The sequence below is a fragment of the Bos grunniens genome, chromosome 2 (assembly GCF_055505025.1).
Source record: "Bos grunniens cultivar Pamir isolate PY7600 chromosome 2, Bosgru_T2T1.0, whole genome shotgun sequence".
Classification (NCBI taxonomy): Eukaryota; Metazoa; Chordata; class Mammalia; order Artiodactyla; family Bovidae; genus Bos; species Bos grunniens.
In genome coordinates this window covers 106,587,312-106,611,906 of record NC_141166.1, presented here as the reverse complement: position 1 = coordinate 106,611,906, position 24,595 = coordinate 106,587,312, and the positions used below count along the sequence as shown (strand labels likewise).

Genomic DNA, 24,595 nt, shown 5'->3' with positions numbered 1-24,595 from the left:
AATTATGGGTACTCAAAGTTGTGCTTTAGGAATATACCTTTCTGCATTTAATCCCACCTGCAAGAATCCTCCAAATAATTAGGAAGCACTTCTGTGGTTGCATTGTTAGTTTATGAAGCCTTTGAGAATAGGGAAAACACCAACCATGTCTTACTCACCTTAAGTCCGCAGCATATACATAATGTTTATTAAATGAATGAATAAATGAGTAGTGAACAGTTCATTGATCCCAATGAACAAGTAGATCCCACTTGTCCTCCCAGTAATAAATATTTCCTTACCGTTTTGCTGATATTTCCTCATTTAATACTTTTATATTTATTATGCATGATATAAGTTGAAGAACACATGATCATTTTCAGTCTGTTACATACTGCTGAATATCAGCAATTTAAATTTGTGCTACCACATAAAGGTCTACAGGGAATGCCTTATGTGGACAATAATCAGTTTTCAGATGTGTCTAAGAACAAGGATTAAGCTCATTTCATTTAACATAATATGCCCCACATTTATCCTAGTCTCTAGCATACAGTCAGTATCCAGTAAATGCATGTTAAATAAAAAAATAAGAATAGGAAGTCTTTGGTTAATCTTGAATCAAATGGATATATACCAAGACTTCTGCAAATATCCAAATTTATGAACACCATGATAACATAACTTTCCCCAATAGAAAAATAGCAGACAATATATCTGGAGATATTAAGAATCTACTGGAAGATAGGTATATATGCCTCCAGCTTTTTTGTGTAGACCATCTCTTTACCTCATGGTCTCTACAGCAGGGATTACCTCCATCTTATTAGTTTGACATACTTTAAAGCAGAATTCAGAGTATGTGTTGTTTGTTCAGTCGTTGAGTCATGCCCAACTCCTTACGAGCCCATGGAAGGTAGCCTTCCAGGCTCCTCTTGTCCATGAAATTTTTCAAGCAAGAATACTGGAATGGGTTGCCATTTTCCTCCTCCTGGGGATCTTCCCACCCAGGGATTAAACCTGTCTCTTGCTTCTCCTGCTTTGGAAGGCAGATTCTTCACCACTAGCGCCACCTAGGAAGCCCAATTCAAAGTATATTAGAATGATGTTTCTTCACCTTAACCCCTGCATAAGGCAAATGTTTGACTAACAGAAGATTTCACAATTAATAAGAAAATTTTATATGTATTGATTATGAATAATCAACTAAACACTGTCATTACAACATAAATCTTGATGAAGAAATCATCTGAGTTTAGGGATGATAAGGAAATTAGAGTTAGTATTTGATTTTTCTGTAGCTTCCCTATGGAAATTCTAAATCTCAGTACAGAATCTGTTCCTTTGATACTGTTGCTTTGCTGAAAGTTTTTAATAGAAGTCACTTTAATTTTTAATATGGTTAGTGTACACTAGAAATATTTACTAATGTACAATGTACACAATAAAATATTAATACTGATATTTTTGATGTTGAGCATCTCAACTATGTTTGATTTAAGCTATATATCTTAAATATATATGTTAATATGAATACATTTAATAACAGTAAAATTCTCACCTTTAAAATAGTATATGCCAGCTTTTAAATATTTTTTCAATATAAAAAATACATGTATTATACACATATTCCATATCCTTTTGACCCTTAAATTCCAGATTTATTTTTAAAATATTTTATCATATTATAAATTGAAGTTCTATTACACCCTACAAATAAGCTCCCTGTAACAAACCAAGACTAAAATAACAACATAAACATCCTAAGATGAGTCAGAGAACAATAACCAAAAAAAATGTGATCACTTACTCAAAGAAATATTGTAGAGAGTACTATTTGCTTTGCTTTGTTTTGCTTCACCCTCAAGGTCAAAATCGTTTGCTATAGTACAAAATATTTTTTAAAAAGCAAGAAATGTTGCATAAATCCACTGAGGAGGAAAAATGCTCTTCCCATCAGGATTGTAGTCATTAAGTGGTTATTGAATGCCCTTGTGTACAAGGCAAAGTGGATGCTTCAGATGCAATGTAGTTCTTTCATTCTCTCTGTTCACTTACTGTCATCCTGCCAAACATACGTGGACAATAAGTCAGTATAGAATTGAGCCATTGAGAGTTACATGTGAAAAAATATTTTTAAATGAACTAGCCCAATTGGAAATGAGTAAATTAAAGGTCAATTAATGGCTTCATAAACATAAAACTCAACGCTTAAAATAGACTATTAATCTCAAAGACCATGAGAACAAATTGCTTTATTATGTGAATGATGAATTTCAAAATAAAAGTGAACTTCAATGTAAGAACAAAAAAGGAAAAATTAATTGTTTTATTGGTTTTTAAATCAATACAAGTATTTATTTGAAAATTTTATTTTTGTTGTTATCCAACTTATTTAGTAGTTTATCTGAATTCATATCTCATGTTTATCTGAATTAATATCTCAGGTCTAAAAATCTTTTCCTTCCCTTTTTGAGTAATAGTGTTTTTACTCCAACCAAATAAAGGATTCAGAACCATATTATCTTTGATTTCAACAATGATAAATATAAAAATACACTGAAAAAGTATAATGGTTGTAAGAGTTTTAATACTATTCTTTTGGTCTGTGGTGAATCAAAGAAAAATAAGGATGTCAATCATTTGAATAATATAAATAGTAAAATGTTATAAATGTTTGTTATCTACAAAAAGTATATGTACAGAGAATTCTTATTTTCAATGGCCCATGGTGTATTTATATAAATTAATAACGTACTGGGCTTCAAAGTAAGCCTCAATAAATTCAAATAAGCAGACATTGTAGGGTTATTATACCAATAAATTCAAGATAGAAGGTGTCATATAGGGTTATTATCTAATCACAATGCAGTTAAACTAGAAATTAATAATAAAATAACAGAAAAAATATAACCATTTGAGAATTTAAGAGTTTCCTCCCAAATAAATGTTGGTTTAAGTAGAAAATAAAATATGTAAATAACTATTTAGAAAATAAGAACTTTTTCTTTCAAAAATCTATGAAATTGGACCAAACACCCTCTGAATATCTCACTGTTAACAAAGATGACCAAGAAAGGATGAAAGAACATGACATGGAACTTAATTTGAGAAATTAGAAATAGAACAACAAAGCAAAAGGTATATGAATAAAAAGAAATTAATGTAACATGATATTAGTGTAGTAGGTGGTTCTTAGGGGAAAAAATCAATAAAACATACAAACTTTAGTATTATCAGCAGGATCCTAAGATGATGCCAATGACTCAACAAGCTTGGGTTCAATTTATTAATGTTATTTAATCTGTTTTTGTTTAATACATTTATTATTTATTTTTTAATTTCAAATTTACCTACTAATATTCTTTTTTTATCTCATCAGTCAAAACCCTTGCTGCCTCCTCTGTATTGTCTAGGCATGCTTCTCAGCTCAGTCTCTTCTGTATCAGTTTTGTTTGTCTTTCTTTTCTTTTTCACACTAATTCTATTTATTTCCATTATGTACAAACTTAAAGAAAAAAACACTAAAATTTTTCTTGTGGTAGTATAGTTTATCTAGAGTAGATTAGCTTGTCTGAGTCCACTTGCCTGTGGTTGGTTTTTTCTAACATTCACATGTCACTTTATCTGATATCAGTATGATTTAAAGCTGGGGCAAGAATCCCTCACTAGTGTGAGAATCAGGGTCTATCAAAGGGGTCAGCCAGGGTGTGGCTTACCAGGCTTCTTTTGCAAAATGTTGTTTTAGGGACCTATTTAAACCATGTATGAATACTAAATTAAAAAATCTAATTTGTAATCATGTCCCATTCCTGAAATGCATACAAACTCCTTCTGGATCCCAAATATTAAACTGCTTAATTTTGAAAAATGATACATACTTACATTAAAATATCTCTTTGGGCCTCTTGTTCTAGCCTGGGTTCATTGTTTCAAGTTCTACATCATTGCTTATCGTGGACTACATCTGTAATTCATCATCTATGATTCTAGTTTAGGTTTTTTCAGAAGACAAAGATTATAAAGAACTTTATAAAGCAACCTGAATCGTTCCAGAAATTTATACCCCATATATTACAATGGTGTGGTTAGTCATCCGAAGCCAGACATTCTATCTAGAGTGCGAAGTCAAGTGGACCTTAATAAGCACTGTTGTTGTTAATCAAACTAGTGGATGCGATGAAATTCCAGCAGAGCTATTCAGATCCCTAGAGGATGATGTCATCAAGGTTTTGCATTCATTATGTCAGCAAATCTGGAAGACCCAGCAGTGGCTACAGGACTGGAAAAAGTCAATCTTCATCACTCATCACCCATGCTAGTAAGGACATACTTAAAATCTTGCATGCTAGGTGTCAGCATTATGGGAACCAAGAACTTCCAGATGTCCAAGCTGGGTTTAAAAAAGGAAGAGGAACTAGCGATCAAACTGCCAGCATTTGCTGTATTATAGAGAAAGCAAAGAATTTCAGAAAAAACCTCTCTCTCTTTCATCAACTATGCTGAAGCCTTTGACTGTGTGGATCATGACAAACTGTGGAAAGCTCTTAGAGAGATGGGAATACCAGACCATCTTACTTGTCTTCTGAGAAACCTGTATTTGGGCCAAGAAGTAACAGTCAGAACCTTGTATAGAACAATTCATTGGTTTACAACCGAGAAAGGCGTACGACAGGGCAGCCTGCTGTTTCCTTTTGTTTAACGTATATGTTGGGCACATCAGAGAAATGCCAGGCTGCATGAGTTACAAGCTGGAATCAAGATAGACAGGAGAAACATCAACAACGTTAAATATGAGGATGATACCACTCTAATGGCATAAAGTGAAGAGGAACTAAAGAGACTCATGAGGAGTGTGAAGGAGGAGAGTGAAAAACTGGCTTAAGACTAAATATTAGAAAAACCAAGATCATGGGATCCACTCCCATTACTTCATGGGAAATAAAAGGGGAAAAGGTGGAAGTAGTAACTGATTTCCTCTTTCTTGGGCTCCAAAATCACTGCAGATGGTGACTACAGCCATGAAATCAGAAGATTATTGCTTCTTGGCAGGAAAGTGATGACAAAACTAGACATTGTATTGAAAAACAGAGACATTACTCTGCTGACAAAGATCCATATCGTTAGGTCTGCCCAGTGGTCATGTACGGTTGTGAGAGCTGGACTGTAAAGAAGGCAGAATGCCAAAGAATTGATGCTTTCACACTGTGGTGCTGGAGAAGACTCCTGAAAGTCCCGCGGACAGCAAGGAGGTCAAACCAGTCAATCTTAAGGGAAATCAACCCTAAATATTCACTGGAAAGACTGATGCTGAAGCTGAAACTCCAGTATTTTTGTCATCTGATGCGAACAGATGAGTCATTGGAAAAGTCCCTGATGCAGGGAAGGGTTGAGGGCAGAAGGTGAAGAGGGCATCAGAGGATGAGACAGCTGGATGGCATCACCAATGAACATGAACTTGGACAAACTCCAAGAGATGGTGAGGGACAGGGAGGCCTGATGCGCTGCAGTCCATGGGGTCATGAAGAGTCAGACGTGACTGGGCAACTGAATAACAACAGCATGCCCTTTTTATTTTATTTTTTTTTTCTTATTTTATATTGAGTATCGTGGATTAACAATGCTGTGATAATTTCAGGTGGAAAGTAAAGGGACTCAGCCACTCAAACATACATTTACATGGAGGCATACTCCCCCAAACTCCCCTCCCATTCAAGCTGCTATGTAACACTGAGTAGAGTTCCCTGTGCTATACAGTAGGAACGTATTGGTTATCCACTTTGAACACTCTGATTGTTAAAGTTTATTTATTATTATTTTTTTTATTTTATTTTTTTTTTATAGCTAATGTAAGTGGAAGCCAGGATTTGAAACCATGTCTTCCTTTTTCTAACCCCTTTCTCCAAATTAGACTAATCTTTCATTTGATTATGCCTCAAGTTCAATATTTATTAGTTACATTATAATGATTTTCTATCTCCTATACTATAGTTACAAGGACATGTTTTCAATGGAAGAAAGAGCATTTTAAATGAAAAACATTTATCATGTTTCAGTAATTATCCTCAAACTCAGAGGAAACAATGAAATGTTAAGAACAGTAATAGGCTTGAGTGATAATTTCTGCCAATTCATAATTAGAGCATGCCCTTTTTAAAAATAACCTACCCACACCTAATTTTACAACAAGCTATGTTTTGATTTGTTTTTTAATTGGAAGAAAATTGCTTTACAATGTTGTTGGTTTCTGCCATACAACAATGTGAATCAGCCATAATTATATGTATATCCCTCCTTCTTGAATCTCCCTCCTTACCCCCATCCCACCACTCTAGGTCATCATAGAGCACCAGGTTGGGTTCTCTGTATTATATAGCAACTTCAACAAGCATTTCTTTATGTGTTTGTATATGTTTGAGGGATTTGCCTTTATTAATTTTATGCAGTGATTTCAATTTAGTTTCTATGAATACAGCAACTTTGTTTTCAAACTCACTTTGTCAAATTATGCAAGAGTAAATTCCATAATTATAATATATTAATTTACAATAGTACAGATTGATTTGAAAACAAACAGCTTATTTTTGATAAGCATACAACTCACCAGGTGGAAGCAGAGATGTAGTACAGTATAGCCGACCTCCTGAGAAAATAGCAATTACTGGTATCAGTCATTGTGTTTTACAGTGAAAATGCCAAGCATTGTTAGTTTGGTAAGTCAATTAGCATGGAGGTAGGCTAGATAAAAAGCAGTCTGTGCCCAAAGAATTGTGCAGATAAAGTGGTGAGGATAGAGTAATTATTATTCGTCCAAAATGATGGGCAAAAACCACTATATTACTAAAAGCCAGAGAACATTAAAGAAGGTCACCGTGACTAAAGTACGGCTTCTGTGAAAGACAGATCTGGGAAATTTGGTTGGAAAGCCAATCTGGAGACAGAAACTTCATTTGGTAGTAACATCTGAAGCACAGGCACTCATTCATTCACCAAATATTTATTGGGCAACTAGCATAATTCAGGCCTTTGTGGTAAGGCTAGAATAAATGGTGACTGTATTATTTATAGCTGTCCAGAAAAGAAGTGACAAGGCTGAACAGAGCATTCCTAGGGATCAGGAAGATGAAACTGAGAGCAGAGTATTTCAAAGGTATAATTAAATTTGACTTCACTGTCATTATTTGAAATAAATAAGAGTAAGCAAGATGATTTTGAGTCTAGGTGCTGAAAGATATTTCAAACAGAATCAGGAACTTCGTTTACAAAGTACATTTAAGAGAGGAAAAAGAAGTCATGCCTTTAATTGAGATAGGTTGAGTTTCAGTGACACTAGACACACTTTTGCTTTCCTACCATGGTCCGAACAAACCATGGGATATACTTACGTTGCTTAAATTGTGTTTGGAAATTAATTTATAAACATCTAAAGGATCACTTGTGTAAACCTGGGGACTTTCTAAGAGCACATCTTCCATTGTAATACTAATAATGGGCATTTTAATCATCTTTTATATCCTTTTACAATTTCTCCCAGATTGATTGCAAACTGTATGCATTAAAGGGGAAATATACCTTGAAGTGTAATAACTGGTAATATATTATAAACTTTGATTTTAAAACAAGAGTAGCTAATTTTTAAGAATATTCTTAAGAATGTTGTTGTTGAGTCATTCAGTTGTGTCCAGCTCTTTGCAATCCCATGGAACTGCAGCACGCCAGGCTTCCCTGTTCTTCACTAACTCCCAGTTTGCTCAAACTCATGTCCATTGAGTCAGTGATGCCATCCAACCAACTCATCCTCTGTGGCCCGCTTCTTCTCCTGCCCTCAATAATTCCCAGCATCAGAGTCTTTTCCAATCAATCAGCACTTTGCATCAGGTGGTCAGAGTATTGAAGCTTCAGCATCAGTCCTTCAAATGAATATTCAGGGTTAATTTTTTTTTTAGGATTAACTAGTTTGATCTCCTTGCTGTCCAAAGGACTCTCAAGAGTCTTCTCCAACAGCACAGTTCAAAAGCATCAATCCTTCAGTGCTCAGCCTTCTTTATGGTTCAATTCTCACCTTTGTACATGACTACTGGAAAAACCATAGCTTTTACTAGACAGACATTTGTCTGCAAAGTGATGTCTCTGCTTTTTAATATACTTCCTAGATTTGCAATAGATTTTCTTCCAAGGAGCAAGTGTCTTTTAATTTCATGGCTGCAGTCACTGCAGTGATTTTTCTTGGAGCCCAAGAAAATAAAGTCTGCCGAGGTCCAGCCCTGGCTGATCCAGGGTATTCGAAGGGGAGACGGAGTCGGCGACCTATTCAAATGGTAATTAGAGATATAAAGAGTAATAGAATGAGGATAGCTCAGTAGGAAAATTCAGTGGAGAAAAGAGGCTGAGTAGCTTGGTTTATGCGGAAAATCAATATAACCCGTGACACCAGGTTAGCTCTGACCACGGAGGCCGCAGGCGCCCTCTCGAATAGCGGAAGGTGCCCCACCTTAGACACCTTCTCAAGTGGGTCTTAGAAGCCCAGGCAAATAAATGGTCGCAGAGGACCTCCACGCTCCAGATGGAGACTTTAGCCAGAAGTTAAAGCAAAGAATGACATGGGGAGACCAAGCGTTGGTGAGCAAGGCCCGTAGCTTTATTTTCAACAGGGGCTTTTATATCCTAAGTTACACATAGAGGATAATAGGAGATGCAAAGTCAGCAGTTTTTGATCCTTATCAAAAACCAGGGTTTCTTTCCTGCAAATTTATCATATACAAATGGTTTAGGTGATTTACATCATCTTCTGGCCAGAAGGCCTATTAACATTTTATGACTCTTGACAAGGACTTATCAACAAAGACTTATTTTCTCTAAGAGTAATTATTTTAAGGTTTGGCGCCATCTTCCGAAGATAAAATTGCATTCCTATAGGGCGGATGTGTAATGGGTTTACAACAAAGGAAAGAATTTATTACCTTAAGGGTCTAAAGTTACTAACACCAAGGCCACTACTTATTTTTTCTACATACCAACTATTAATTAATACATATTCAAGGATACAATTCAGGGGATGTGAAAACTTGGCAGCAAGCATTGGCTCATCAATGAAATCTTTTACTAGTTTTATTCTGACAGTTTCTAACTCTCTGAGAGGCTCTAAGCTATTTGAATATCTTAAGCTTCCTGTGCCTCTCGAGGCTGGGAGACTGTAAACAATCGTATGCATAGCTGTAGGAGTCCGGGTAAACTTGTCAGGGGAGTTAGAGAGCTATCTGAGGGGTTTGGATTTAAACACTCCTAATTGCCCAGGAACTTTATTAATTCAAGCTGTAAGTTAACTCTTTGACAGAGAGAGCGAGATGGTGGTGGGGGACAGCCCCCAGTAAAGTCAGAGGTGAGAGCACAAAGCAATAAAGTAGCCAGACTCTGGTTTTTTGGGGGAAGATGCTCGAGAATATCCGGGGAGACTCCCGAGGTTCGATCCCGCCTTTGCGTATGCCGAGCCTCCTTCCTCATGACCTTTGTCACGAGCGGAATGTCTCTTGCCGGCTCCCGGCAAAAGTCTGTCACAGTTTCCATTGTTTCCCCATCTATTTGCCATGAATTGATGGGGGACCAGATGCCATTATCTTAGTTTTCTGAATGCTGAATTTTAAGCCAACTTTTTCACTCTTCTCTTTTACCTTCATCAAAAGGCTCTTTAGTTCCTCTTTGCTTTTTGCCGTAAGGGTGGTGTAATCTGCATATCTAAGATTATTGATACTTCTAGCAAGCTTGATTCCAGCTTGTGCTTCATTCAGCCCAGCATTTTGCATGATGTATTCTGCATAGAAGTTAAATAAGCAGGGTGACAATATTCAGCCTTGATATACTCCTTTTCCAATTTGGAACCAGTCAATTGTTCCATGTCCTGTTCTCAGTGTTGCTTCTTGACCTGCATACAGGTTTCTCAGGAGGAAGGTAAGGTGGTCTGGTATTCCTATCTCTTGAAGAATTTTCCACAGTTTGTTGTGATTCACATAGTTAAAGGCTTTAGCATAGTCAGTGAAGCAGATGTTTTTCTGGAATTCCCTTGCTTTTCTATGATCTAACAAATGTTGGCCATTTGATCTCTGGTTCCTCTGCCTTTCCTAAATTCAGCTCGTACATCTGAAAGTTTTTGGTTCGTGTATTGTTAAATCCTAGCTTGAAGAATTTTGAGCATTACTTTGTGAGCATGTGAGATGAGCACAATTGTATGGTAGTTTGAACACTCTTTAGCATTGCCCTTCTTTGGGATTAGAATGAAAACTGACCTTTTCCAGTTCTGTGGCCACTACTAAGTTTTCCAAATTTGCTGGCATATTAACTGCAGCACTTTCATAGCATCATCTTTTAGATTTTTAAAATAGCTCAGCTGGAATTCCATCACCTCCACTAGCTTTATTCATCATGATGCTTCCTCAGGTCCACTTAACTTCACACTCCAGGACGTCTGGCTCGAGGGGAATGATCATACGATTGTGATTATCAGGATCATTAAGACCTTTTTTTGTACATTTCTTCTGTGTCTTCTTGCCACCTCTTCTTAATATCTTCTGCCTCTATTATGTCCATACCATTCTGTCCTTTATTTTGCCCATCTTGAGAATAAAGATGAATATATTGGCAATAGCTCTCATCTGAAGAAAGTATGACCCAGTAAGACCTGGAGTAACTATACACTAAGAAAAAAAGTATCGATTTATTTTATCATCATCTAGGCAAGACACAGAATATTAAAAAGCAGAGACATCACTTTGCCAACAAAGGTCTATATAGTCAAAGCTATGGTTTTTCTAGTAGTCATGTGTGAATGTGAGAGTTGGACCATAAAGAAGTCTGAGCTCTGAAGAATTGATGCTTTTTTAATTTGGTGCTGAAGAAGACTCTTTGAGAGTCCCTTGAACTGCAAGGAGATCAAACCAGTCAATCCTAAAGGAAATCAACCCTGAATATTCATTGGAAAGACTGATGCTGAAGCTGAAGCTCCTATACTTTGGTCACCTGATGCTAAGAACTGACTCATTGGAAAAGACCCTGATGCTGGGAAAGGTTGAGGGCAGGAGGAGAAGGGGACGACAGAGGATGAGATGGTTGGATGGCATCACCAGCTCTATGGTTTGAGCAAGCTCCGGGAGTTGGTGATGGACAGGGAAGCCTGGCATGCTGCAGTCCATGGGGTCACAGAGAGTCAGACATGACTGAGTGACTGAACAACAACACAGGCAGGACACAGCAGAGGAGGATATTTAGTGCGGCAATCAAGAGACATAAACAAATTGATTTTATATTATTAGGTTCACATCTTTTCATCTTAGTACTCACAGTTGCTAATTAAAAAACTGAAGTCTGGGTGACCAATAATGATATTTACTAATGGATACAAAGTTTGTTATGGAGTCTGATATTTGGCACTATGTGTGAAGAACTATGATAAGCAAAAACAGGATTTGCCTCAAAATTTTAAAGGCTTTTCAAGTAGTACTTGTAAAAAATTTCTCTGAGTTAAAGTAATATTATACCAAAATATTTTATTATTGCTTGTACTTAAGTTACTATTATGCCATTTGCTTTCTAACAAGTGTATAATTCATTTGGAAGAATTACTATAAACAAAGATTAAACGGGAACTCATGTCTACAACTACCCAAAGGTTAGTTTTTTTGCATCTGATGAAATTATTTCCATGAAGATACTGACTATCTATATCATTGTAAAATTCCTTATTGGTTTACATTATGGATAGATGTTTTTGTTTTTGTGTCACTTCAAGATTGAATTGTAGATTCTCTTCAACTGTTAGACTCACCTTGGGATTTTTCCTATGGATTATTTTCACTTTTAAATGGATAGAATTATAAGCATGTGAATATACTGTTTCTCTTATTTCAGAAACAGTGTAGTTGCACAGAAGGCAGGGCATGGACACCGGGCTCAGGAATAATTCAAATCTTGGTTTTCTCATTTACTGGTTATATGACATTAGACAAGTTACTTAACCTGTCTAAGCCTTAGTTTTATCATCTCTAAAACGATAGCAATTATACGAACTCCTCCTCCCTCAACCTTCCTTTTGGCTCTTTTCTAATTCATAAGACAGTTTGCTTAGTACATATTTTCAATAGCCATTTGTAACTTCAAAATATAGCAGTCTGATTTCATACTCTGCAGATTATGGTGAATGATTATTTTCTTATACCTTAATATATATACCGTATATAATCTTATATATCTTATATATAAGAATCTTAATATACCTTATATACTCTTATTACCATAGATTATTTTCTTATTTCCTCCTCTTATTCAATCACTCTTTTGCTCTAATCTTAAAAATCTCTTTGTTTCAAGGGGAATCTAAAATCAGTTCATAGTATTCTTGCTAGACTATTTCTTAGTGACCAAATTAAAGTGACTTACTTTTTATGTCCATCTCACGGTCAGAAGCTTAATGAAAGCAGTAGTTCATCTGAAGGTAGCACTGTAGACATTGGAGCACCTGCCGAGGAACAGCCTGTGGTGGAACCCGAGGAAACCCTTGAACCTGAAGCCTGTTTCACTGAAGGTAAAAAAATGACCTTCGTGTTAACCTTACATTTATAGAGTGCAGTTGTTTTTTATTTTCTTTTTTTAAAGCTGTTGATCATCCAAAATGGACAACTCAGAATAGAGTAGTACATTGTAGTCAATCTATTTTAATTACTTCTAATAAGCTAACATACGTAAAATATTTCATTATATTTTGGTTATACCTGCCATGTGTAAGACACCATGAACATGGAGAAAAGATCATTTAATGTAGTCAGAATGAATGACTAATTTATAATTTTTCAGATAAAATGGTGATTTTGCACGAAGTCAGCATCTTAAACATTAGTCAAAATTCTCATACACAACATTTGCTTTAAAAATAATTTTTATATTATTATCAAATGAATTGCAAGCATATTTTTTTCCATAAAAACAGCAGTTTCCAATACTTGGGGGGAACAGGAAATAAGCACTGCCCTATTCCTGATCCCTGCACAGTACCTAGTTGAGTCTGGTGCAGTATGGACAATAAATCCATATTTACTGCTTTGTTTTCTCCATGATTAGTATTTCCCATGGAAATAAGGGGCTGAATAGTTTTCACAATTTCACATTGCTAATGCACCTGTTCCTACTACCCTAGACTTACAGTTAGCCCAGCAAGATGGAGATGGCAATAGTCATGAGAAAATGAATCCAGAGCATGCCAAAGGGTATCACTGAAGCAGGAGAAATTATTTATCTGCTCCTGTTTGAACATTATATTTGCAGGCTGTGTGCAAAGATTCAAATGTTGTCAAATCAGTGTGGAAGAAGGGAGAGGAAAACAATGGTGGAATCTGAGAAGAACGTGTTTCCGAATAGTTGAACATAACTGGTTTGAGACCTTCATTGTTTTCATGATTCTCCTTAGTAGTGGTGCACTGGTGAGTGAATATTAAGCAAAAGTGCCATAATCCTAAGTTTTAGAATCACCTAATACTGATGACTTATTAATCCTTTCTGTTTCATTCTTTTACTATCCAATGGAGCTATTTCCATTTCCATGGAATCAGCTGTTAATCTCTGTTTGATAACCCCAGAACTGTTATCTCTATTTATGACTTCTTCCTTAAACATGCGTACATCACTATGTCCATCCATCCACCCACCCATCCACTCATATCTTTCTACCTATCTCCAGGGCACTTTTAGTAACACCACTTCATATCTTCCAGACTATAGACAATGTATAACTATGCAGCTCTGCATTTATTTTATTATGTACACACACATTTCTAATTAACTAGTTATTAATTTTCATTTATTATTAAGTAACCCGGAAAATTTGTCCCTCTAATTTATTCATGATAACCAAAGGACATGAGTATTTAATTACTCATGTTTTAACAACAAAGTAAGCATGATAATACAGAGTAGTTAAAGAAAGTCCTGTGGTTGGTATATATATTAATATAATTTCTATGGTCTGATGAATTTTGTTTATGAGTTATATTATTATTAACTCCTTATGGACAGTTGATAAGTCCTTAGGGACCACTTCTCTGTCCCTTTTGAAATGCATCCAGTGTTCTCTTGTTACTCCAAAACCAGTGAATATTGGTAACAATAAATACTGGGCAGTGTGCCTAAGTAATCATTTAAGGATTGGTTTCTCTCTATATAAAGGTGTTCATTTCATCAGAATCAATTTCTATTTATATAAAAATCATGTACAAAAATGTAAAGTATAGCACATAGACAGCACTTTAAGAAAATGCTAACACAAATAGACTACTTAAACCATAAAATAGATGTAAACAGACAGAGATGGAAAGATGATACAGTACTTAACTGAAACACAATAACTTAGGTTTATTTAACTTAAAAATGTATAATTCCAGCACAGGCCTATATTTTTCTGCATATTTCTCTGATGAAATAAATTTTATCTACATGCTACTTTAGATAGGAAATAGTTTTTTTCACCATTTAAATGAATATAGACTTAGATATAAAGTATCATTGAGGTTCATATTAGAAGAAGAACACATATTATAGTCTAAATGAGAAGGAATTTCATCCTACCATCTTTGTTACACCATATCTTTGCTGATAAACATAAACTGTCAACAAAACGAAGGGGACAAATGAACTCAACTGTATAGTAAAATTAGGTGATGTATTGATCAATTATAATTTCTGCTTTATGAAAAATATAAGCCTTTTTATTTCTTCAACCTCCTTTCTGTGGAAAAAATAAAGAGGCTAACAGGAGGAGGCAAAAGATATGAAACAAAGAGAATAAATAACTTCAAGTTGGGATACCAGCATCAAGACGTGACATCAAGAACTATTTCCTGAACAAGTCACTTTAATTCCTTAGACTTAGGCTTTTATTTCTTCCTTTTAGTTAGATCAATAGAGAGCATAACTTTTCTCCTTATTCATTAAAAGATCTTTGAAAGAAAGAAAAAAAAAAAAACATCAATAGCTACTTTTCCTCTACCCTCCTATTCCAATGAAATGTCATTTTATGTATATGAAAATCAGGAAAAACTATGTAATCAGGGAAAATAGCCTATAATAGCTGTAGCATAAAAGTTTCAGAAAACTAAAATGCGTAACTTTTCTTTATAGGCATTTGAGGATATATATATTGACCAGCGAAAGACAATCAAAACAATGTTGGAATATGCTGACAAGGTTTTCACTTACATTTTCATTCTGGAAATGCTTCTAAAATGGGTGGCATATGGCTATCAAACATATTTCACCAATGCCTGGTGTTGGCTAGACTTCTTAATTGTTGATGTAAGTATCCCCCATGTTTTTGTCTTTCATTCAAGGTAATTTGTCTTATTTATAAACTAATTCCAAAACACTGAATCTTTGATCACTCTGTTATGTTGACAGGATATACTACTTAATAGACACTAAACTAATTCACTGAATAATAGTGTAGTTTTTGTAATAAATAAGCTAATTTAGTACTGATTTAGCATTGGGAGGATGGGATTTATGGTGGTTATCTAAGATAAAAAGCTGGGGGAAAAACATCAGAAGTTTGTAGAGAGAATGGTGAAATAGGATATGATGTTTAAGTTACTTTTATTAATATTATGATTCAAACAGAGTTGAGTTTGAATCCCAGCCCCACCATTGATTTTGTGTGCCACTAAGTTACTTGGCTCCTGACACTATAAAGTGATCATATTAGTACATAAGAGTTAGAGGCACTCAGTACACAAACAAGCCAGTGATAATGGTGGAAGCTACCGTCAATTTTTTTTAAATTCTTTTTGATTTTCATAAAGGATATTTTTAAAGAGTAGATTATATAGCTTGTAACTAAATTATAGAAAGTAAGATGTATGGGGAATAGTGCAAAAACTCTACTTCATGCAGTGATGGGACTTACTCTAGAATATAACTAGATTTACGGCAAGCCCATAATATACCAACAGCCCTTCACAGAGTTGGTGTATTCAACAATTAATACTTCATCAGCCCAAAGCAAGTAGCTGTCTTTGAGATTTGTTAAAGGCAAACATCATGCTTTATGTTTGGCATATTTTCAGCTTTAAAAATGTATTTTCAAAATACCACAAACTTCATAGGCATTTTATTCTCCTAAAATGATAATCCAGCAGAACTACTCAATTTTCTTATGGAAAGTATTTGTAGAACTAAGAGCCATGCAATATCTCTTTAATTCTGTTGAACAGAGGCAAATCCAGAGCTATTTGAAAAGCTTAATGTTACTATGAAATGGGTAAATTAGGGGAAAAAACCTCAAAAGAGTGATAAGTCGCTCATATTCTACATACATAAATAGCTCATACAACTCAACATCAAAAAGCAAACATCCCAATTAGAAAATGGGCAGAAGAAGTGAATAGACATTTTTCCGAAGAGGAAATCCATATGGGCAATAGGAACATGAAAAGATGCTCAGTATCACTAATCATCAGGGAAATGAAGATCCAAACCACAACGAGATATGACCTCACACCTGTCAGGCTATCATCAAAAGGGCCACAAATAAAAAATGTGGAGAAAAGGGAACAACTTTACACTGTTGGTGGGAATGTAAATTGGTGCAGTCACTGTAGCAAACAGAATGGAGGTTCTGCAAAAAACTAAAAACAGAACTACCATATGACCCAGCAATTCCACTCCTGGGTATAGATCTGGAGAAAATGAAAACATTAATTTAAAAAGGTACGTGCACCCCAATGTTCATAGCAGTATTATTTGCAATCACCAAGATGTGGAGGCAGCTTAAGTATCCATCAAGAGATGAATTGATAAAGAAGGTTTATAATACGGCTAAATAGAATACTGCTACTGCTAAGTCGCTTCAGTCGTGTCCGACTCTGTGCGACCCCATAGACGGCAGCCCACCAGGCTCCCCCATCCCTGGGATTCTCCAGGCAAGAACACTGGAGTGGGTTGCCATTTCCTTCTCCAATGCATGAAAGTGAAAAGTCAAAGTGAAGTCGTTCAGTCGTGTCCGACTCCTAGCGACCCCATGGACTGCAGCCCACCAGGCTCCTCCGTCCATGGGATTTGCCAGGCAAGAGTACTGGAGTGGGGTGCCATTGCCTTCTCCCAAATAGTATAGTACTCAGCCATAAAAAAGAAAGAGATTTTTGCTATATGTAACAATGTGAATAGACCTGGAATTTGTTATGCTTAGTGAAATAAGTTAGACAAGTGCTGTATGTTATCACTTAAATGTGAAATCTACAAAATAAAGCAAACTAGTGAATATAACAAAATAGAAACAGATGTCACAGCTGTAGAGAACAAATTAGTGGTTACCAGAGAGGAGAGAGAATGGGGGAGGGGTGAGATGGGGTAGAGGATAAAGAGTACAAACCACTATGTATAAAGTAAGTCACTCACAAGGATATATTGTATAGCACAGGGAATGTAGCCTATACTTATAATAACTTTAAATGGAATATAATCTATAAAGATTTTGAGCTACTATGTTGTAAACTTGAAACTAATAGAATACTGAAATCAACTATACTTCAATTAAAAAAAGAAACCTCAAATGAATAATTGCTTCAGCATTTCACAAAGAGAAAAAAGTTTCTGCTATTGATATTTCAAACACTAGAAGTTATTTCATATTTGAACTCTTCAAAAACTTTCAAATTAGGCTTTAAATCTAAATGTAATTTAAACTTTTTGAAAATTTCTAAGCTTTATTTTTCTTTATTATACTTATTACATGTCTGAACTTTTTAGTGGAAGAATAATGATTTTGTTATTGTAAGTTGGTTTTTAATAGCCGTTTCCAAAATAGTTTAGGAAAATAATTCTATAGAGAATTTTGTAGTTTTGCAACAATAATACTTTCATTTTTCAAGGTTCTATTTTAATTATTTATTAAGGATCAGTGTATCACTCTAAAAAAAAGACAAAAGGAATTATACCACATCTCAAGTAAAGTAAAAAGTGCCAACTTAATACACTAAAATATAGATAATTTTGCAAAAATAGTGTTTAGTTTATTTGAAACGATCCAATATTCTATTCTCAAACCAAAGAAATTCTATTTGGATACAGAGTTTTGGTCTTTGTTTAAAGAATTAGACACCTAAAATTTTATTTCTTAGTTATTGCATATTTCAGGCAACTGAAATTTAGTTTATTTAATAAATATTGACTAGCCATTTGGGGTCAAGTACCATGACAGGAGGCTCTAAATTAGTATTAAAAATTTGAGTAAATTTCATGATTAAATTACTTTTAAGTTACATTATTTATATAGAAATAAACTTCAGGCAAGTGAAAACACAAAGTATTAGCAAGACACCAAAAAAATCAATGTCAAAAAATCAACCTCAAAACAATGTGACTTAGTGCATTAATTTCTGAGGGTATCAATTATCATTAATTGAAAATACCAACCAACACAGGATAGAGATTGCTTGCCTTTTCTGATACAATCTAAGTTTTTACATTTTATTACTGGGCTTCCCTGGTGGCTCAGAGGGTAAGCATCTACCTGTAATGCAGAAGACCTGGGTTCAATCCCTGGGTCAGGAAGATCCCCTGGAGAAGGAAATGGCAACCCACTCCAGTACTCTTGCCTGGAAAATCCCATGGACAGAGAAGCCTGGTAGACTACAATCCATGGGATTGTAAAGAGTCAGACACGACTGAGCGATTGCTTACCTTTTCTGATACCATCGCAGTTTTTACATTTTATTACTAGCCATTGGCAAATCTCTAAATTCAGCAGCAACTTAATAAAGGAAGGATGATCAATGACATTTTCTTGTACCTGGCTTTCTTCCTTTTGAAAATCAGTTTTTATTTAGGTTTTCTAACTACTTGAGGGATTAATAAATCACATGACATTTATTGTTTTTTATTTAACTAGCTTTAAATAACATCATGAAAGCTACTTTCTTTGTATCAAACTAAAAATATTTCCTTAAAATTTTAAGTGGTTTACTAAAAACATGTAAGCATTTATCTTCTGAATAATTATAAATAAAAACTGTTAATTGTTACAACATTTCAATTCAACTATGTGTGGAAGTGTTAGTCACTCACTCTTTTCTGACTCTTTGTAATCATGGACTGTAGCCTGCCAGGCTCCTCTGTCCACGGAATTCTCCAGGCAATACTGGAGTGGGTAGCTATTCCAGTCTCCAGGGGATCTTCCCAACCCAGGGCTAGAACCCAGGTCTCCTTCATTACAGGTAGATTCTTTGCCATCTGAGCCACCATACTTCAATAAAATAAAATTGTAATAAATTATAATTGTGTTATATAATACTACATATTGAATGGCAATAATTCTATCTTTATTCATTTATTTTTGTATGCTTTCAGGTTTCATTGGTCAGTTTAACAGCAAATGCCTTGGGTTACTCAGAACTTGGTGCCATCAAATCTCTCAGGACACTAAGAGCTCTGAGACCTCTAAGAGCCTTATCACGATTTGAAGGGATGAGGGTAAGAACCATGAAAGAACATGAAGTATTGTATATAGCCAAAATTAAACTAAATTTTAAAAAAGGAAAACTCATGCATGCAAAAGGAATGGCAAATCCTTGCAAAATTGCTACTTTATCTTTTTATCTGTTGCATATTTACTTCTAGGTGATATGCAAGAGAACTTAGGCCTCCTTTGAAATGATATAATATCATTTATCTGCTGTGCTCATTTATCAAAATGACTTTATTTCTTAGTCCATTTTGGGAGTTTCCTTGCAAACCTGTACACAAAAAAGCAGATGCAATATTAAAGTACTATGTGTCGTGATGATGATGATAATAATCAACTAAAATAAATCCTACATCATGTGGTTCTCATTTGTGAGGGTCTAAACTGTGTTTAATGAGTTTTACTGAAAATAATATGAATCATGCCTAAATATAAAAGAAAAAAATTTAAGTTGTCAAAATTTTGTCTGTACAATGCCAAAGTTAGCCTTATTTAAATGTTCAAGGGTAGATATTAAAAGTTAACTGAATTTCAAAGTTTTCAAAAAGTTATATTAATATAACCTCAACCTGTAACTGTATTAATCTTAATTTATATAAACAGTAATATCAACTTTAAGATTATATATAAGTGCTAAGTTGCTTTAGTCATGTCCAAATCTGTGTGACCTTATGGACTGCAGCCTACGAGACTCCTCTGCCCATGGGATTCTTCAGGCAAGAATACAGGAGTGGGTTGCCATTCCCTTCTCCAGGGGATCTTCTGAACCCAGGGATAGAACCCAGGTCCGCATTGCAGGTAGACTCTTTGCCATCTGAGCCACCAGTCTTATGAGATCCTCACATTTTTACTAAAATGTTACTGAAATTCTCTTCAGGATATGTGAAAATAGTTTATTTTCCACTTAAAATAGAGAAAAATATCATTTATATATATTCTACTTGAAAGGATTTTTTTGTTTTTTAAAAACATTTGATTGGAAGTCACAATTGAGACTCCCAGGGACGAGGGATCCTGGTGGGCTACTGTCTATGGGGTCGCACAGAGTCGGACACGACTGAAGCGACTTAGCAGCAGCAGCAGCAGCACATTTGAAAAGGGGCTTCCCAGGTGGTGCTCCTGGTAAAGAACTCAACTGCCAATGCAGGAGACTTAAGACCTGGGTTCGATCCCTGGGTTGGGAAGACCCCCTGGAGAAGGGAGTGGCGACCCATCCACTATTCTTGCCTGGAGAATCCCCACGGACAGATGAGCCTGATGGGCTACAAGTCCATAGGGTCGCAAAGATTTGAGTATGACTGAAGCCACTTAGCATGCATGCACATTTGAAAAGTTTTCTGAAATCTGGACAGTTCTAAAGATTTGAGGCTCTTATAATTATTTCAGGTTTGACCTTTTATAAGTTGATTAAATCCATGAATCCGAAGGCCAGACATTTTCATATTTAACACCTTACTTCTGAAACAATACTGGCCCTGTGGGCCTTTAATTTTTATAGAAAGGACCTTCTCTATAATTTTGATCAATAATGTTTTTTATGCTGTAGGGGAGGCCAGTTTTTGAAACTTGAAATTTGAAAAACACAAACTCATTATAGATACTGATAGGAGATGAACTCATCATTTAAATTATCACATTTATGAATATATAGTTCTTGCCTCATAATGACAGCATGTATACAACCCTAAAATGGCTGATGGTTTCAACATGTATTTGGCATTGTAAAGACAAAGTAACCTGATTATTGATTCTATTTGTGTGTGTTTGTTTCTGGTGTTTGGAATTTTTAACTTTGTTAAAAATATAAACATATATACTGGTAAGGATGGAAATAATAATGATGATTATAATTTAGAAGTGAGCTTTGAATATATTCAGAAACTCTCATTTTATTCTTTTCCCTAGTAGCATAAAATCACAATGGCTATGTCAAAGCGTAAATCAGACTCATTTTATTTTCGTTGTTTTCTCGCTTTTTCAAAGCATGTGCTTTAATGCAATATTACCAAGTAAAGCATGTTGTATAGTGCTTGATAAGAAGTTAGAAAGTGAGAAATAAATTATCATCACTTTGCCCTTTATGTTTTGCATGTTTTATGCACATTTCTGGCTGACAGCTTTGAAACATTTATTGTATTTCAAATTTCCAGTCCAAATTTTTCAACTTGTAAAATTGAACTGAGTGAATAACTTGAGTAAAATACATTTTGTATTTTCAATTTCCTTATCTAGGAAATCTTAAATATCTTCTTTTTTTTCAAAAGAACTCAAGTCTTGATTGATAGGGAAACAGAGAGCATCATATACAAAAAGTAACACCAATTGTTCTGTCATATCAGATTTCTAACTAATAACAAACTATATATTTCTATTTTGTATAGGATAATCTTGCTCCAACTTGGATGGGGTGGAGCGCTGGTTCCGCCCCTCAGCCCTTTATTATGGGTACTGTATTACCCCTTTTGCTTCCTTTAATCCTTTCACTGTGACTTTGTGTAGTGGGATGAGGGAGGGGTTGGGAGGGGTACCATTGTACCACAGTAAAAAAATACAATATTTACATTCTAATCCCCTATTTTCAATTGCCTTAACTTTTCTTTTGAGAAAAATACCTTTTGTGAATTTACCCTCTGTGGATTTGAAGCCCAGCTGTTGATATCCTTATTAAGTTTCACTGAATCTGATTAGATGTGTGTATATCGAGTTCCATTTATGGGGAGATTATTTATCTGATTGGTGATGGGGGGGGACCCTGGTTCAGAATGGTTGAATAAAATTTTTAACTTGTCAAGTTGAATGATGCTCTTTGGGTCATTTAAAAGGACCTTGCTATTTTCTACATTGGTCTGAGTCCTGAAAATTAATATCAAGTTACCAACAGTGGCTTCTTGCCTTGTTGATCTGTGTGAGCAGATGCTGGAGTGTAAAAATCCCAGGTTTCATAGACTGGAATTGATTGTATGATCATTCTCATGTTTTATTAAGTGTAAGTTTATAGGGATTATTTTCCAAATGCAAAAAAACAAAAACATATTAAACTAGAGTTGACTGAGCAAATGTGATTTGTGTTTTAAATAGGAAACGTAAATTTGAAACGATCTACTTATTTGAATTATACAGACAAGAACACCCACCTAGAAATAAAATATCATGTGTATTAAGGTAGTATTTAATGCATAGACTGACTTCATAGAATACATCACTCCCAGCTAACCTCTTAGTGTCTGAGAAGACAGCACAGTGAACGCCTAGATAAAAATGCATCTGCTACCGCTGTGCTGTGCTCAGTGGTGTCTGGCTGTTTGCGAGCCCGTGGACTGTAGCTCACTAGTCTCCTCTGCCCATGGGATTTCCCAGGCAAGAATACTGGTGTATTTCCTCTTCCAGGGAATCTTCCCCACCCAGGGATCAAACCCACATCTCCTGTTTCTCCTGCATTAGCAGGCAGGTTCTTAACCAGTGAGCTACCTGGGAAGCCCCACATTTTGTTGATTCTTAAAGTTTGGGATAATGTGCAAGGATGATAGTTATTTCTGAGGGAGAGAAAAAGTTAGAATTTTTGTTTGGATAATTGATATATCTTATCTCTCAATAATAATTACCTTAAGTAAATCCCACAACACAAATGAAGACATTAGGTTTTTAAAAGATTTTATACTTTTCTTCATACTTTAAAAGGGGTGACTTCTACTTTGCCTACTTTTGATTTTTATTCACAGTCTTTTCAGTATTTTGATTAAAGAAGCAGTAGAATCCACGAGTAGTATTGATTTGAAGTTCAAAGACAATTTATTTAGGCAAGAGGACATTTCTGCATGTATCAAAATTCCCAACATTAATTTGCATTTTTAACTGTCAATTTCTCGCTTTGTGTTGATTTACTTAAAAAGGAGATAACGAACCAGAGACAGTTTCTATAACAGTGAGTTGTGCTAAAATACAGAAATTCTATAGGATGATGCTGTGCAAAATGGTTGTGAGGAGAAGCACCTCTGGTGTTAATTCATTAAGATAGTTCCTTTCTTCTACACCTCTTTGATGCAGCCTGAAACCTCAGTCTATTCTTTCCAGTTGATTAGTCCAGTTCTGCCTAGTGCCTTCACCACCTGGAAACGAATTACTGCAGTTCCCTGGAGCCAGAAAGGAGTTAACACACCTCTCTCTGTGCTGAACCAAGAGAGGGCTTGGGGCTCTTGGGATGTGAGTCCTTTCTCACATCCTTCATTGTCTAATTTAATGAAATTTTAAGAATAGATGGATCTCTGTAGAGTAAGTCCTTTTATAAAAATAAACCATTTCTCTGTACCAAATGTATGCAAACATTGTAAATGTATCTTGAAACATGCTACTGCAGAGCACTTGCTTGTGTCCTGTATTACATAGAGTTAATTTGAATGCAAATCTAATCCCCAGTTTCAAAGGAGACCCCTCAGACTTATTAGCTAACCCCACATCTTTTGTGTACAGTTCTTTATTCTCATTCCTATATCTAGAAATAACATTTAAAATTTGTTTTGATCAATAAATACTAAGCTAACCTTTACTTCATTCATTCAATCACCATTTTTATAGTCCTATATTCAAAGTACTCAAAGCCTTGGAGAATTCACAAATATATTTTTTTATCTGAAGTAAAGAAAAAGCCTACCATCTGTCAAAATTACGGGAATGCCATTAACTCTAGTGCAGAGCAGTCTGGGTAGCAGATAAGGAGGAGCGACCCCAGGGACAATCAGTGCAGTGGGGTGGAAGAAGCACTAGATGCCACTCATAGTCTACATTCTGAACTGAAGCTGGCTTTGCTCATTTTTCTCATTTGCCAAATGAGAATGCAGTAGTAAAGTATCTCTATAGTCCTGTCCAGTACTAGAATTCTGATTTTTCAATTCAAAAGAGGAAACATCTCTGTCTTGGAGGCTAAACTGAGTGGAAGTGAGGCTGCATGCCAAAAGTACTGCTTGAAATACAGCTAGTGAGAAGAAAAGTGTTTCAGAAGGGGAGGAATTGGACAAGGAATTTCAGAGGAAATGGTGTCTCAATTCTCTGGTATGTTATTAGCATATGGTGACTACATTAGTTGGATTGGCATGAAGGCTAGGTAGCTAGTGAAGTTAAAACTAGACA

At 35.3% G+C, this 24,595-nt stretch overlaps 1 protein-coding gene across 1 annotated transcript in view; it reads left to right on the top strand.

The window, feature by feature from the left end:
* The window catches only part of SCN1A (sodium voltage-gated channel alpha subunit 1), a 224,813-nt gene that overhangs the window by 184,635 nt on the left and 15,583 nt on the right, over positions 1-24,595 (top strand). The window contains exons 20-23 of the mRNA XM_086370732.1: positions 12,430-12,550; positions 13,288-13,442; positions 15,136-15,309; positions 19,357-19,479. Of these exons, the coding sequence (XP_086226858.1) occupies positions 12,430-12,550; positions 13,288-13,442; positions 15,136-15,309; positions 19,357-19,479 (573 nt within the window). The remainder of the gene's footprint in view (positions 1-12,429; positions 12,551-13,287; positions 13,443-15,135; positions 15,310-19,356; positions 19,480-24,595) is intronic.